The sequence below is a fragment of the Poecilia reticulata genome, linkage group LG4 (assembly GCF_000633615.1).
Source record: "Poecilia reticulata strain Guanapo linkage group LG4, Guppy_female_1.0+MT, whole genome shotgun sequence".
Classification (NCBI taxonomy): Eukaryota; Metazoa; Chordata; class Actinopteri; order Cyprinodontiformes; family Poeciliidae; genus Poecilia; species Poecilia reticulata.
In genome coordinates this window covers 1,811,122-1,828,689 of record NC_024334.1, presented here as the reverse complement: position 1 = coordinate 1,828,689, position 17,568 = coordinate 1,811,122, and the positions used below count along the sequence as shown (strand labels likewise).

Below are 17,568 nucleotides of genomic sequence, written 5' to 3'. Positions count from 1 at the left end.
TAATACAATTAGTAATTCTCTTCAGGTGGTGACGATTTTCTTTCAGATTAATAGTAACTTTGGCTAATTCATTTCTAACATTTACACTTTTTTATGAAGCTAATTTTTGTTGCTTTGGATTTTCTGCTCTAGACTCGCATAGACAAGCCTTTGGTTTTACAGTTTCTTCTTATAGTATGTATCTTAAAAGAAAATTGGTGATAACTTTTATAAAACTGCACATGGAAAGCAGGCAAAGATAAAAAAAGAAGAAATATTCAAGTTAAACYTAATTTAACAGACAAAAATTATAATCTGAAAAAGCAGTGGCAAGTTGGTACATGTTATTTCTTATTTGTAAAATTTTTTTTTAATTGAAAAGATTTTTAGAAACGATTGTTTTTTTCTTCTTGAAGATAGATCAGCTCTCCCCATGCAAACTGTCTGCTCCTCTGCAGGTAGAGAAGGTTTGTGGGCCGCAGGAACCTGGTTTCATGCTTATGGATACGAAGTCGTCCCAAATGCATCCTGTAACCCGGGCAACGCTACTCACCTCGAAGACGTCGGCGGTAACTCTGCCTGCTTCACCTCATCGCCATTTGCAGTCGCATCCCCAGAAGTAAGTTACGTCCAGCACCTCCCTAAAGCATTAAATACACTTTTAAACTTCTTTAGACTACTTCCACACATTTTAATGAATTCTCTTGAGCTTTTATGTAATAATATGTGATATTTCTACTAATAAAAATCTACATTCACACATATTGCTGTCTGGTGTGTTCCTGTCTGGTATTTATGATGCTGTTTGTTTACCTCTGTTCTCTAATAAATCTCTAATGCCTTCATAGGTAATTTCTAATTATGCCAAAATTAAAACAGTCACAGTTGGCAACTCCTAGAGAGTATTGGTTACACTGTATGTAGTTTATTTAGGAGAATAGAAATGTAAGTCATATTTCAGGTTTTTATTTCTGAAAAAGCAAAAATATAAAACAACAACAACAACAAAAAAAACCATCTAGATTATTTATTTCAGGGGAGTAACTTGGGAAAATGTGTCAGGGAACTTAATAGTCTTTAAAGGCAATACTTTATTTCTGGTTAAAATTACAGCTAGGTAAGAGGAAAGACATGAAATATTTTGTTCTGAATTGTGCCTTTTCTTCACTGCAGGTCATTCCCTCTTAAAGGTGCSAAAGGAGACAAAAGTCGGAGCCTGAAAAAACTATCAAGGTAAGGTGTTAATGTTTAGATAAGTGATCACATTTGTAACTTTTTAAAAGTTTTTTTTTTTTAGCTAGCTTCTTTAGCTGTTTTTGTTTTTAATCTAGTAGTTTAGTTCTTCTTTTGGTTAAATATGTTCAGTCAAGTCTGTTAGATAAACTGGATTAGATTTGTCAAACTGATCATYGTTGTCTGCATGATTTTGTTCCAAAATGTAATTTTTCTTTAAGGGAATTTGAGATCTCCATCCAGCGGTACCAGTGGTTTTTGTCTGAGCTGCCTGAGATGCTTTGTGAAAGTGAAATGGAGGTTGAGCAGCACACATGCTGGAGTGGTGAAGATGTTGTAGAAAGGTACGTTGGTTGTATTCTGTCTTTTGTTTTAAGCATCTGTCGCTATTTTTCTAACTGCATTCTCCCACWTYTCACGTATTTGTAAATAAATGCAAGGTAAGCACAGATTTAGCAACATTTTCAGATTTTTGCTTGAGTAAACAAAGTGATGCTTTTTGCAAAGTMAGTATCCACATGGATACTWGCATGTATTAGACTCCTGCATGTTCAAAATTCCTTATTCACGTATTTACCAATTTACAGATTTTTATGTTGGGTAATTCCAACATGTTTGTGGAAAATTCAGTTATTCTTAGTATCTAAATGACAAAATTCCCATTWWAAAAAATCCATAAAATGACATTTTTGCACAAAAAAGATGACTCCTAATAGGTTGTTGGAGAGGAATGTTAATTGTCCATTTTGCATGTATGACAAGTGTGCAGGACAGTGTGTTCTAAGCTGTATTTTGTGTGTGTGTGTGAGTGTGTGAGTGTGTATGACCATTTGTCCTGTTACCAGTTTAAGCTGCCAATGTAATCACCATGAGAAAGACTCTGAAAATGAACTCTCTAACCTTAACAACCCTTTTACCCCCTTTTACCCCCCACCATGGCAACTTCTTGGAGCAACACACACACACTACACACGTATCCCTGTCCTTTAAAGGGGCAGGGTTATATAAAATCACATTTTTTGAGCTTTACGTCATGTTATAATGTTTAGCAAAAATATACTGGAGTGTTGCTCTGATTCTTTCATGCATGTTTGAGAAATCCTTTAATCTCCCATGGCAACCAGACAGCTGTGCAAAACGCCTGGGTGGATGTAGCTCCGCCTTTAAACTGCAGCCCCGCCCCCACTCAGCTCCTTCAGACTAGCCAGCCACATTTAGCAAACACCTGGTGGAGCTGAAACTCTGCTGAACTCATTATAGGAGCTGCTTCTCAGTGAAATGCTGGTAAAAATGTTGCTAACGGGTTAATACAGGAACCATATTGTGATGACTTCYTGAAGGCGGAGTTTCAGAAAGAGCAGGAATTTTTAAAGAGACAGAGACCCAATTTAAAATCAAAGTTACATTGATATATCTTGCAATTTTATAACAACTGAGGTAACATAGTTACTTGATTAAGCTATAAAACGGCACAATGTGCCTGTTTTTGTCTCTTGGTGGAATTTAATAATAAAATCTTAGATAAATTATGAGACACTAAACATGCTGGCGTGCAAGACGACACAGTTATTATTGTCACCTTTGAGCATGAGCTTCAAATCCTCTCTGCATGAGTTTTTGCCCAATGATGACTGAATGTTGGTACCAATACTTCACAACCAAATGGGTCTGGAAAATGAATGGATGGAGCTAAACAAACTAACTTCTATTTCTTTCTGTAAATGAAGAGACACGTTTCTTAAAGCTTTATTAAGTATTGGAGATTACATTAAGCTACAAAGTTTTAGCAGAGATTGTTTCCTTCACAATCCACYGACAGAAACTGAACGTCCCGTTGCTCTGAGCGTTTTTTGATGTTTAGSAGATTTAGCTTCAGTAATYGTCTGTCGTCGTGTTCTTTCTTGTTCCACTCAAAGGACTAGAAGAGACGTCGSTTTTGGCTGGAGTTGGACTGCAGCCAGTCTGAGCCTCTTTGACCTCTTTACATCTTCTTCTCCTTCGTCCATCCATCCACCCACTGATTCATTCATCCCACCATCCATTCATCTCTCCGTCCGTCTATTCAGGCCTCCATTCATCTCCACCGCCCTCTGACCCACTTCACTTACAAATGTCTGCGTTGGTGAGAGTATCTGTACGTGAGAAAAAACACTGGATGGCAGTAAATGATGAGAAAGTCTGAGACTGGATGATGGAGGAGAAGAGAAGACGTTGCCTTTTCTTCCAGACCACAGACCGGCTGAGAGGCCTCTGCTGGATGTTCATTCATGATCATCAGTATTTTCTCAGATATTTTAGACACCATATAATTGGGAAAGCTAAGTACCTCGGCTCTAACTTTTTCCTATTGCAGAAAAAGTGGGAGCCGTTCGCTGCCCCCTCACCAACACTGAGGCAACTCTGAGTCACTTCAGGAGGAAACTGTTCAGATTTTGCCTCTTGCTGGAGTTTGGAGACTCTTTGTTGAAGAGCAGGAAACCGGCTCACCGGTTTCCTGCACGTTGAAGCAGCTCTGCACTTTGGTTGAGATTTTTATTTATTTTAGTTTTCAAAAAAGATTTTTTATTTATTTATTAATTTTTTTTGGACAACTGCTTATTCGTGTGTAGTTTGGACAGCAATATTTCTCACACTTTGCTGTTTTGTTGTGATGCGTAACCATAGCAACAGGGTGTTTTACAACAGGGAGCAGCTGATCAACATTGGAGAAGCTGTAATAATACGTCATTTCCCTTTGGGATCAGTAAAATATTTCTGAATTTTCAGTGGAATTGCTGTGATTCCAGTTTGGTTGCTCATGTTGCTGACATGGCGTTGCTTTATCTCCGGTCTGCGACGTTTATCCACCGTGTTGGCCGGGCTGTTTTGGTTTTGTATGTCAGAAAAATAAAGTAAAAACTCCACAGTTCTTAAATTCGAAGTGTTGCAGTTGTGAGAGCAGAGAAGATAAAAGTTGCTACCAAAATCTGGGTTTATAACTTTCAAAATGCAAAACTGAAGCAAGAAACTGAGAGGAATTTAACTTGGGTTGTGTTTGTTTTTCTCTTCTTTTAACATCAAAACAGCTGAAGGCTTGAGTAAAAACCAAACTGATCAAAGAGACTCGACGCTTGAAAGGCTAATGGCATAAAAATTCACTTCTCTGAAGTATTTTATAAAGTCTCTGCACAGACATTTTCAATACTCGCTTCATAAAATCTACCTTTCATTTCAAAGCTTTGTAGCTTAAAGTCAATACTGCTTCAGGTTGGCCTTTCTACATATCTGATTGTTTAGTATACATACTTTGATTAGCTGCTAAGTCAGGCTGCAGCAGATTTTCAGGTTTTTATGGACGTGCTGAAAAATCTTACATAATTTCCTCACATTTGGATCCAATTTAAACACATTTTTTAGATAACAGAAAGAAAACTCTAGAAGCCCCATATATTTATTGATGGTCTAATTTGTGGAGCCTTTTTTAATATGAAAGGATGTCAAAACATTTTAATGCAGATGGAAAGTTTCTTAACTTTCCTGAATTTAGTGTCTAACAGCGGGTTTTTTTATGGCGCTGCTGCAATAAACAGTCGATCCTTGCAGTGGAAAATAAAAATACACAAAGCCAAGTCACGTAGAGTGAAATGAATCAGCAAAGACTCTGTTTATGTTTTGTATTTGAAATATTTATGCTGTAAATTTGTATTGAATTAAGCTTTTTCTAAGTCCTGCATATTGGTCTTCTAGGGGAAACAGTATAAATTTCAGATAAGCCAAAAAAACTAAACCTTAAAGGACCTTTTAAATGTTTTTCCATCACATTACAGAGCATATTTATTCGGTATTAGTAGCTCATTATTGGTTAAAACAGTGACACACATCAATAGAGAAAGAGTTTCCATTATATAATAATTTTTAACATGTAAATAAACTCAGTATTTAGGTCATCAAGAACCAAAATGTGGAGATTTTATAGAACATCTTTTGGATTATTCTTCAGGAATTACACACCCTAATTGAAACTTTATGAGTAATACCAAATATTGAGACAGAAATATAGTATTTTTATTTCTTTTCTTTTTTTTTTATTGAAGATTATTTATCCCCCAAAAGATAAGACAATGTAGACGGGATATCATTTTGCAAACGTGAAATAATTATCTGTTTTTTTTTAAAATGTAACAAAATGAAATATCGAAACTGATTCATATGCTGCTCAATAATTATTGGCACAAACTGCTCCTTTGATTGCTGAAAGTACATGTATATAGGTGCTTACCAGGGGCATAACTTAAATTTAAACATTTGAAGTGAGACTTCTCTCATTTTCTATTGTGATAGCTTCCTGCTTCCAGAAGGGGGCAGTGTCGCACCAGCATCCCAAACCGAGTTTGTCGTTTTCGCCTAAATATCTGCCACACCCAATTCTACATTTATCTTTATGCAAAACAAGATTTCATCATATTTTAGGAATGTCTGCTTAAAGAGGAACATGTGTAAATGATCATAAAATTCAGTTCTGGGTTTGGAGATGAACTTAGAGAATATAAAATGTGAAGCCAAGTCTCCAGGAACTCTTCAAACCAAATAGAAGCTCAGGTGCGTGCTTCAGATGTTTGTAATGTTGTATAAAAATAAAAAGGTTCATGGATGCATGTGTGTGAAGTTAAATAGCAGAGATGCTGAAATGACTAAATTTTGTTATTTTCTCTTCTTTTCTGTAAATCCGTGTTTGTGTCAAACACTTTAAAACGCTCAGAGTGGATGAGACACATGCAGGAGTCAGGGATGGATGTCTGTGTTCGTTGCCACCGGCAGCCTTGAAGAATCCGACGGCTGCGGCAACGCAGCGTTGTCAGACGGGTGATTTATGTCTGCCGCTGTCCGGATCTTATTAAATGTCACTCACAGTCGCATCTCGCTGTGGCACAGCCGCTGCAGTATTATCATTTGGTGTCAAACACCCAGTAGCCCTTCCATCTGTAATCTGCCCAAAAAGCCCATTTAAAGGCCTGACAGGTTCCTGTTCGCTCCAGGGAGCAGAAGAAAAGGCTTTTGATACGACATATTCTCATATGAAGTTAAAATAAACAACTCTTGCTGTATTTGTTTTCTTTAAAGCTTATTATTCAGCTTTAGCTTATCAGCTGTGATAATGATATTCAGGAGTTGTTCTTTTTTTTAAAACATCTACTTTCAAAAGAGTTTTTTCATTTGTCTACTCAGAGAGACAGCATGTGTTTCACAGTGTGGTACTTTGCTTTCTTTTGTCCCCAACTTTTTCTAGTTTCCTCGTTATCCATAGTTTAAAGAAAATCACGTTTTTCTGTAAAAAAAATACAACTGTTAGCTAGAAGTAAGTTAAGACACCCCTACATTTGTAAACGCTTGTTAGATAAAATCTTACCAAGTATTTTGTTCCAGTTTCTAGTTCAAATATTTAATTATATGAGCTTCTTCTCAGAGCAACGCTGCTAAACATGTTAGCATTGTAGCAAATCTAAGTTTGTTGATTTTGCTTGGATTTCCACAATACTTCTCAAGAATCTCCAGGGAYTTATTGACATAATCTGGCAGTAAACAGATAAGAACTGCATTGATTTGATAACATGATATTTAAGCACACTTAGTGTTTAGTCTAGAACCTAGAGGGCCACATGAAAAGCTACAGCGGGCCAGATTTGGCCCACAGGCCTCGAGTTTGAAGCTTCAGAAATAGCAAAAGTTTTTAAAGAGACGGAAGCCCAATTTCAAAGCATTTATTTACAAAGTTAAATGTCTTTTAAGTCTTATTTGATGTATCTTGCATTTTTATAACAACTGGAGTTAACATACATAACACCGCAGTTTAAAATGTTCATAGTGACTATATGTTGGTTAAATTATTTGTTGTATTTGAGATAACTAAAATGCGATGACACGCACAGAAAAACTCCTTTACACTTGACGTCTTTAAAAGCATTTGCTCTGATCCAGCCAATGTGTGTTTATGTAACTCGCTCATATCTGTTGAAAAGTCTGAGAAATTAGTGATGTGGGTCTAACCCACTGAGCCTCACCCCTCATTAGCCTTTCACTATCAATGCTCAAGGCCCTCTACTTCATTAATCATTGATTTTGCAATAACATGATGCATAGTCATAGCAAAATAAATGCATTTCTCTGTTGCAATTTCCATAATCTCTTATCTGGCAAAAACTTGGGATTGATAATCAATACAGCGTAAATCATCATCTGTAACGTTCATATCTATAAACTATAATCAGCGCAGTTTAAGATATTTTCTTGCACAGAAGCGAATCCGGTGTAGCATCGGTATTTTACTGCTTTGATTGTTTTGCATTTTATCTGCAGCTGTTTCCTAAAGATCTACAACATTAAAGAAAACGACATCGTTAATCGCATTAGAATGATATATCACACTCATTTCCATTTGCTGCGTTTGCCTCGGTATTAAAAAGGTCACCGAATGAGAAACCTCCTTCTTGTTTCTCTCTGGGAAATTAACATTTAAATGTAAAACGGAACCTCGTTATGTGATGTAAAAAAAAAAAAAAAGAAACGGTTACTTTTCTACACCGCTGCACTTTTTGCAGCGACTTGTAAAAATAAGTGATGCTGAAGTTGTTTTCCTCTCGCTACCTGATTACAAGGATCTAATTTGTAGACTTTCTGCTGCCTCCACCTTCGGGCCTTTGGGCTCCATTAGCCGCTGAGCTCTGAGAGTCATTAGAGGAGAAAATTAAAATACTCACCATTGCGTTTTTCACAATTAAGCCGGCTGGTTGCCTTGTTATGGAACATAATAACCCTTTGATGTTCGTCTGCTGACAAATGTCTTGCTGAAAAACTGCAGTCTTGGGTCTTTTTCTGCTCTACATCAAAAAGCTGCTTCATTACGTCTGCATTTATGAAACCAAACTCAAAGCAGAAAAAATAAAAAAAGGTTTGTCTCTTTCTGTAGTTTCAAAGTCATACACTTTAAAACATCTGAAGAAAATAAAAGTCCACCTGATGCCGTAAAAATACAATTTAAGTCAACAAGGAAACTGTTTTGGTTTTAACTCAGAAATTAAAGTTCATGAAGTTGATTTAACAAGAGAGAAGTTGTCCAAACGATGTTTTTTAAGTTAATTAATTTTGAATTGTGACTTTTATTATTTTCAACTCACAATATTAAGTTAAAATAACGACTTATTTTACTGTAGAATAATTCAAATTCTTGTTTCAAACTGTATGGACAGAATTTCTGATCTGACAATTAATTTTAGTGTAAACAGGACATTAAAATAAACATTTTCCTTAATAACACACGAGTCAGATCAATGTAACGCACGTCCATCTCTGGGTACAAAAACATGCCGCTAAGCATTCTGGGAAATAGTTCCCACTCTGGTCTTTTTCTTCTTTCAGTTTTTTTTAGGTGCAAACTTAAAAACTCAAGTTCATTAAACAATAGGAGGTTTGACAAAAATCTTTCACAAACTCACACATTCAGGTTCAAAATCTAAAACTTGCTAAATTTATTTGACTTGCAGAATAGAAGATGGTAGACACAACTAAATGCGGCTGAAATGTTTTAGTGTGTCTTGAAACTCACCTCAGCTGTGTGTGTGTGTGTGTGCGTGTTTGTGGGTGTATGTGTGTGTGTGTCCATGTGCACCCAAAAACCTGACAGATTTTTGATTTTCTAAATTTTATAAAATATTTATGTTAAAGATGTTATTTCATGTTCCAATGTCCCTAAAAAAATCCAAACCTAAAACAGAGTCTTTAGCTCATTTAGAAAGTTGTGTCCCCACGTGTAACCACCTAGTCACTCGCAAAACTAAGTCCTCACGTTTCGGGAAATACAAGTCTGTGTGTGTGTGTGTGTGTGTGTGTGTGTGTGTGTGTGTGTGTGTGTGTGTGTGTGCGTGTCTGTGTGTGTTAGTTACGGCTAATAAACACAGACGCATTCTGAAGTTTAATGAGGATTAAAGAAAACCTAAATAAATACTTCAGTGTTTGTGGGCGGGAGGCTGAAGCTCATCCCTGGAATCTGCTGGAGCCTCAGGAATCCTGGGATTTTCCCTGAGGAGAAGAAATATGGTTTTTAATAGATCTCTTATTCATTCTTTTATTTTTTCTTCTCTTCTGCCTTCCTTCCTGCTTTTTTCTCCCCCTTCCGCTGTCATCGGTTTTACAGTCTCCCCTGGTGGGGGCCTGCCTTTCATGACACATGTTAATACGTTCACATGTAGCCGTGCATCCTGTTATTATGTGGGATCGCTCTGCTGCACATCATTTCCTGTTTTCCTTTCTTCCCAGTGCTGCACTGAAATGCAGAACTTAAATGACTCCGTAAGCAGAGATGATCAAGGATACACCTCCTGGTCTTTTGCTTTTCTTTGATATCTCTGTGCAGGCCATGAAAGCAGTTTCCATGGTGACGTTGTTGAAAATGAATCCTTTTTGTTTACTTTGCAATTTACATATAAGGGTTGTGTCTGATTATGTCAGGTTTCATGTATTACAGCAATATTATATGTTTTTATCTGAGATTATGGGAATGAGCTTCAATAAACATCTTTAATCTGCAGAGGAAAAAAAATATCAAAAAGCTTAATTATTAAGCAACAAATCTTGTGTGAAAAATAAACAATTTAAACTACATCTTTCATACAAACTCCAAGTTTTTAGCTTCTTTATTTGACTGCGTCAGTGTCGAAGGATGAGCTGCAAAAATAGACCTTGAATAAAGTAATTTCTAAAAAGAAAAAGCTTTTGTAATCTTTCCGCCTCTTTTAGCAAAGAAACAGATTACACACACTCAGCTTGGGAATGAACGTCATATTAGTTTTAAACTTTAATAAAAATGTTAAACATGTAATGTTTAAGACTCAGAGATTAAATATAAGCCAGTTCTGTCAATTGTTTGACATATTTAGACAGAAATCAGGATTAATTTTTACTTAAATTTGTAAGAAAAAGCCAAATTCCTTCTGGAGAGAAGTAGTTTGGTCAAAAGATATAAATAATATTTGGTCTCAATGATAAGAAACATGTAAACTCCAAACAAGCTAATTTATTCCTATATAAAATTTAGAAAACATTTGTAGTTAGTCTTTAATTATAATTTTGACCCACTAAAGTCCAGCTTATTGGTATTTTATCTCCTTTTCTCCAGAATTAGCACTTTATAGTGCATGAAGGAAAAATTATTTCTGTTTATTCATGTATAGGCTTAATTTGCATTGGCATAAATCAATAGTTTCTTCTATTGACAACATGATCAGATCTGACAGTTATTGTCCTTTACCGATTTTCCTTTCACTGGGGAAACAATAATTACCATAAAGTGATGAAATTATGACTTCCAGCTACTGTTCAGGCAATATTTTGAGTGCAAGCGGAGCTTTATCTGCATGTATTCATGCTGCTTTGTTGCGTTTTTGAGCCGCTGCCTGCTGTTATGTCTCCAACTTGTGTCTAATTTTCCCATGAGAGTTTTCAGTTTTATCCGTTTTCAGATTTAGATTTGATATGCGAGACGTTGGCTCAGAGCTATTCTGGAACAAACTCGCTCAAATGCATAATAATATTAATCTCTGGTGACCCAAAGTGTGGTAGGCAGCTGTCAGGCAAAGCTGGACTCAGAACATTAACACTTTGTCTGATTTGGAAACGAGACCTTCGCTGAGAAACACGATCTTTGTAAACCGAGAATCTGAGAGTTAATTAAAGGCTTTCGGTGCTGGGTGAAGTTTCTGTCTGATCCCAGACCAGCAGGACCCGGTCCTCAACATTGCAGCATCTTTTGGCATCAGATGCAGCCGCTAGTTCCCACAATCCCCTTGTTGCCATAGCCAGATCGTGTTTGTGTATTGCAGGGCGTGGACTGTGTGGTTACCGAGTTGGTGGCTGATTGTATTAGCGAGCAAAGCTGGTTTGGAAGAAGAAATAATGTGACTCATGAACTTCTCCTCTGTTGCTTCTCACTCACTCCGTCTTTCTCTCTTTTGATCCACCCACCCCGACACCCTACAGAGGCGAAATGATGCGATGCAGGATGAGGCATCAGCCTGCAAGATGATAAAAAATGACAGGAAATGAAGAAATTTACTCTCTCAGGCGATTCTTTATCAAACACAGATACCCACTAGAATTTGTATTTATGTAAAACCGTCACATTGAATGAATAATGTAGAGTAAAATAATTTTGTTTTGGGAAATTTTAAACCTTAAAAGAAGCAAATATTAACTGTAACTTTAATTTTACTTTGAAAATGAACCAATCTTCACAAATATTAAAATAGATTATCCTTTTATCTGGGTAACACATTCTCACAGAATTATATTTTTTAGATAAATACGTAAGTTTAATTGTAGTAAATTTATTCAATGATGCAAAAACATAATTTATAATAAAATTTTCTACAGAATTAAAATTAAAACACTCCCCAATGTAAAAACCTTAGAAAATCATAAGGTCTTTTATGTATTTACTAAAAAGCAATGCCATAAATAATTGGGCTGGAATCTATTTGTAACAGGTTTTACTTTGAAATAATGTTTAATTACAGTATTTATGAACTTTCAATTATTAATCAGTTCCTTTTTGTCTCTTTGGGATGTAAATACTACAAAACCAGGCCTCTATTCAAAATGGGAAAGACAGGGGAAGATGCCATTTAGGTAATTAGGATGTATTTGGATCTGAATAAGTGACAACAAAGCTACCAGAAAATAGCTTTTCGTTTTAATTTATCCATTTCTACAATCGGAGCATTAATCAAAATGAGCAACTATAATTGTGACACTGTAAAAACTAAATCTTACCAATTAATTTTGGTCTAGTTTCTATTGCAAACGTCTCAGTACACTTAAAAAACACAAACCTGAATTACAAGTCATTTTTCAGAAAGATATAGGAGAAATTTTTAAGTCAGTAATTCTTTACTGTTGAAGAAAAAGTACTAATTTCATTGGCAGGTTATTTTACTCGTAACTCGTAAGGTTATTTTCCCATGTTATAATGAAATGATACGACAGTAGAACTTATACGTTTTTCATCAATACTAAGAAATTATTTAATTATTATCAGGTGAAAAGTTACCTGTAAGTTAGTTTAGTCTTATTGTGAGTGAACTCGTGGTGCGTTCACAACAAACGCGTTTTGTGCGTCAAAATCGCTCTGTGTGGACGTTGAGAAGAGACTCCTTTTCATACGTGACCTTCGACCTCTTCCACCTGCGTCTGCTGCGTATTTCGTCTAAATAAATAAGTTTGTTTAACGTTTATTTACTGTGACTCAACGTTTTTGCTGGATGGATTTGGGTAGCTTAGATGTGGGGGAATATTTTTAAGTAGTAAAAGTTATAACTTGTCGTCTTCCAATCAAGGTCCTTTCTTTTCCTGTCTACAGTCATGACTTGATTAGGACGTTGATTATAGGACGAGAGCCAACAGTGACAATTAGTTTATCCACCATTTATTTGTTTTTCTCCGAGATCATGTGGCAAAATGCACCACTACGGGCTGGTTGATGCTCTGCGTTGAGCGGCGAAAGTTCAGATTCTTCAACTTCAGCATCAGATGCGCTTGATGCGTCCAACGCTTCAAATCGTGCAGCGCTTGACGCTATAAATAAACGCAAACCAGACGCGCCTGATGGTCAAAACGTGTTTGGTGCATCATAAGATATTTGCACTAGAAACTAGACAAAAAATACTTGGTAAGATTTTATGTTTTTGATGTGAATCTTATCATCTGGGAGGCAAAAATAAGACTACAAGTTGATTAAATGTAAGTCCTAAACAGAACTCTATCGCATGGTTTGGATTGTGCATTTGGATCAACATTAGCAACACATCAAAGCTGTCAGAGTTCTGCACATGATAGATGAACTAAATTCTCACAATACATAAATTTTTTATGGTTTCTTCTCCTGGATAATTTAATTCGTGACTCATTGTACAGCTAACAGAGTTTAGCAACGCTCAGCTTTTGAAAACACATCCATCCTCACAATTCGACTTGTGAGAAAAGGATTAGTCTGCTGCCCTGCATGTGAGTGTGACTCATCCGTTCATAGCAGCGGCTTCAATGTTCCTACATGAACTTCCTAGAGAAAACCGTCTGTGTTGATACCTGCATTCCTCTCCACAAGCCTCCGTCATGTGAATTGTTCCATTTCAGGAAAACAAGAGTTGCCTTCAAATTAAAGCTTCAGATCAAAAGCCAGGAGGAGAAAATCAGTGGTTGCAGTAATGGCTGGTGCAAGTTTCCAGAAACTGTGTTTGATGTGATGGAACAAGTTGTATATTTTGTGCATAAAGTGAATCGTCATGTGCTTCATGAGTGTGTTAGAACCGGGGCAGTGAAGCAACACATGCACAGCTAAACTGTAGCAGGAAGACGTGCATGTTTATCTCAAACTGTGTGTGTGTGTGTGTGTGTGTGTGTGTGTGTGTGTGTGTGTGTGTGTGTGTGTGTGTGTGTGTGTGTGTGTAGTTATGCAGGTCACGTTGTTGGCAGCACTTTGAAAGCCCAGAAGGAGAATCCAGAGACGTCTATACGCCACACAGATCCTGCCCTGAAGGAGGTGAAGCAAAGGCTGGAGCGGCTAACGCAGGTAAAACGACACCGAAATCAGATTTTACTCTCATATTAAAGCTGATTTCTGCATTTCCACCTTTGCACTCTATGGTGTAATTATAATATTAGCTGCACAGATGAATCATGGCGTCATGTGAACCCATGTATCAGTCACAATGAGTCACACTAATGATTGATTATTTATGCCAGGATTTGAAAGACAAACAGAAATGAAGAGGAAAACCTGAATACACTGGAAAAATACAAAAACTGCTTTGTGTTCTTTCTAGTCCAAGTATCTTATTACATTCGTCAATATTGTGATTGATCGTTTATGGCAGAATTTGAAAGAATAGAATGTAAAAAACCCAAGAATGAAAAAGTTGTCTGGTTCTTTATACACACTAAATCTTACCAAGTATTTCTGTCTAGTTGTCTTCTTACATTGGAAATAAAACAAAACTAACTTACAAGTAAGTTTGCAGCAAAATGTAGGAGCTTCTTTTAAGTAAATAATTTATTAATATTGTTTGAAGAAAAGGTTCTAGTTCACTGGCAGATTATTTTATTTAAGAAAACATTTTTCCCATGTTGAGTGAAATAATCTGCCAGTACTTTTTTTTTAATTAAAAGTATTATTTATGTAAAACAAGTTCCTATATTTAGCTGAAAAGTTACTTGTAAGTTAGTTTTGTTTTATTTCATGTGTAAAACAAAACATTTGCACTATAAACTAGACGGTAATATTTGGTAAGATTTTGTGTTTTTGCAGTGTATGGAGAAAGAACCTGACTTTTTTTTTTTTACATCCTATTTTTGCAAATTCTGGCATAAATAATTAACACTTTAAATAGTTGAAGCTTCTCAACTTCTTTTTCCAATACCTTTTTTAAACATTGGAATAATTGCTTGTCTGCTTTATGACGGCTGCGTCCTTCTTTTATTTGATGATTTGTTCTATTTTTACATTTTTTTTTTATGGACTACTTGTTTTTTTTGTCTCCAAATAAAGATTTTCTTTCTTGTTAAAACAACTGAAAGGGTTAAATTAGCGCCGATTCTGAGACGAACCAAATCACAGCGTTGATTTAACTCGGCTGAATTATCCTCACTGCAGAAACACTGAATTTTACCAAGTATTTGTGTCCACTTCCTAGTGTAAATATCTTAGCATTCTTTGAATAAGACAAAACTTTTCAGCAAGATAAATCAGCCAATGGAAATATAACTTTTTTTAAATCTATGTTTATGACATTGTAACGGCGAATTTGACGTTTATAACAGCTGAAAAAGGGACAGAGGCCACAGACACGGGAAGAGCAGGAGACTTTGTGTGTTAAATCGAGATAGGAGTAATAGAAAGCTGACCAGAAAATAAAATAAAATAAAATGAGGAGCATTGAGGCCGGGGCGGACACGGCCCGCTCAACCTGCTGCTTATTTCTAAGGTACTAAAATATTTGCACTGGAAACTTCACACCAAATCTTACCAAGTATTTTACTGCAAATATCTCAGTACACTTGAAATAAGWCAAGTAACTTTTTATTAAGATAAGAAGACTTGTTTTAAGTCAATAATATTGATGAAGAYGTTCTTATTTCACTGACAGATTATTTATAACAAGACATATTTCTCATGTTATAAGTTAATTTATCTGCCAGCAGAACAAATACTTTTTCATCAGTATTAGGTAATTATTTACACAAAACAAGCCTCTATATCTTGCTGAAAAGTTACTTTTAAGTTGGTTTGTTTTGCTTGAAGTGTGCTAAAATATTTGCAGTGCAAATTAGACCATTTTTGGTTAGATTTTGTGTTTTTGCAGTGCAGCCAGTGGAGGCAGGGTGATGCTTTAGGCTGTCTGCTGCTGGGATCAATAAGAAAGTTGGTTTGAGACAAATCTCCAGCCGAAGCATGGCAGCAGGTTCATCGGCTCCTGGAGGGAATATTCTCTGAGGGTTGCAACCTCTCTCAGCGCTGCAATCTGTCCACAAAGCAGATATGGTTCAGGAAAAGTTTAAAGGGCACATCAATACATTTGAGATGTTGTCAAATTCCCCAGATCTTGGTCCGGTTGAGTGTCTGTGATGTGCYGAACAAACTAGTCCGATCAATAGAGGCCCCACCTCACAGCCTGCAGGAGTTAAAGGAAATGCTGCTGGCGTCTCGGCGCCAGATGCMGAAGCAACAAACCTTCAGGACCGGAGTCGGATCTGAGCCTCGGCACGTCGGCGGCGTCTTGGTAACGTCTGGCAGGTGATCATAATGTTACGCCTGATTGGCATGAGGMGAGCTGTCAATCGATGCTCAATGAGAAATGAGTTTCAACCAGCAGAAAATCCCGGAGTATTAATCTGCAGCTTTGTTTCCTGTTCTGGAGTTTCTCTTCTTTTTATTTTTTTTTGCAGCTGCTTTTGAGGGCAGATCTGCAAACACAGCAGATGCATCGGCTGAAATGTCTCCAGATCTGCAGACTCACAAATATCAGCTGCAGTTTTAGATATTTGTTGTATAAAAAATATGATGAATTTCTGATCTCAGGTAGAATAAAATCAGCAGATGCATGAAAGATGTTTCAAATGTGRCGTTGGTAGCCTTTGTTTTAAATCTGGTCACCTGCCATAAAAAAATGTGTACATTTAAGATGCAATTTGGGTTCTCTGCATCTTTGTATTTAAGTTAATAAATACATTCTTTATTTGAATTTATTTTATTTACAAATAAGTGAATTTTATAACAGAAAATACTTACTTTTTTATATATATTTTTTAAATTTATTGTAATATAGTGCAATCTTTTTGGGGAAAAAACTCAGAATGATGCACTGATGTTCTTTGATAGCAATTTATCAAATTAAACTATCACAATATCAATTAGCACTGCTGATRAATTGTATTCAATAATCCTTAACGATATTATTGCATTTCATGAGACAGAAGGTTCAGAAATTAAATTTTATGTTGGTTTATTACTAAAATAAACAAATTGAATGACAAAATGCTTGAATATGAGAACAGAAAGTTACAATAAAATGATAAAGTTTGGCTTTAAAATGAAAGTCAGACGATACATGAAATAATATGACATTWAATAACTCCTCACTTTGATTCTCAATATTTATTCTGTTGGCTTTATCTAAAWTTGTGCTTATGTCCTGTTGTAATTGGATCTATTTATGAAAAACGATAAGGCAATGTCACCTTAGACGTTAAGCTTRTTATATTTGCTGCTATCAGTCATTATAAAGATAACTGTGATAAGTTATCAGTTCCAGRTCAGAACCGATTCACTTTCTGACTCCTGAATGTCGTTCAGGTCTTCAACTTAACACATTAAGCTCAACTTCAGAGCAGAGGAATTGATCAGGGAGTTATAAAASTGATCAATGTTATTAATAGGAGGATTATTTTCCCGTCGAACATGTTTAGGACTGTAATTGAAAACGATGGGTCGGTGTAGGCTGAGCCTCTTTCCTCTGCTTTTGAAGCTCTTCCTGTTTTCCCTCTAATCTTGTTGCTCGGTCCATTAATYATGCTGCATTTAACGCATGTWTCTGCTAAGTCAGCACTCACAGGGTGCATGTGTGGTTTGCAGCGGTTTTGCCATAAACACAGAAATGCACACTACACACGCACCACATAATCATTTATGTATGAGATTTCTAGGGCTCATTAAATCGATGCAAGTGGTCGTTTTTGTTTTGGAGAGCATTTAATCTTATGTAAATATTCTTGTGTGAAGCATTACGGTTTTCTTTTTTCAGGAAAAATGAGAAAAGTTCGGTTTTGTTTGTTGTA

At 36.2% G+C, this 17,568-nt stretch overlaps 1 protein-coding gene across 2 annotated transcripts in view; it reads left to right on the top strand.

The window, feature by feature from the left end:
• The window catches only part of LOC103463086 (glypican-5-like), a 62,647-nt gene that overhangs the window by 17,097 nt on the left and 27,982 nt on the right, over positions 1–17,568 (top strand). For both annotated transcript variants that reach the window (XM_008406222.2, XM_008406221.2), the window contains exons 5-8: positions 438–598; positions 1,153–1,212; positions 1,434–1,556; positions 13,687–13,807. In XM_008406222.2, the coding sequence (XP_008404444.1) occupies positions 438–598; positions 1,153–1,212; positions 1,434–1,556; positions 13,687–13,807 (465 nt within the window). The remainder of the gene's footprint in view (positions 1–437; positions 599–1,152; positions 1,213–1,433; positions 1,557–13,686; positions 13,808–17,568) is intronic.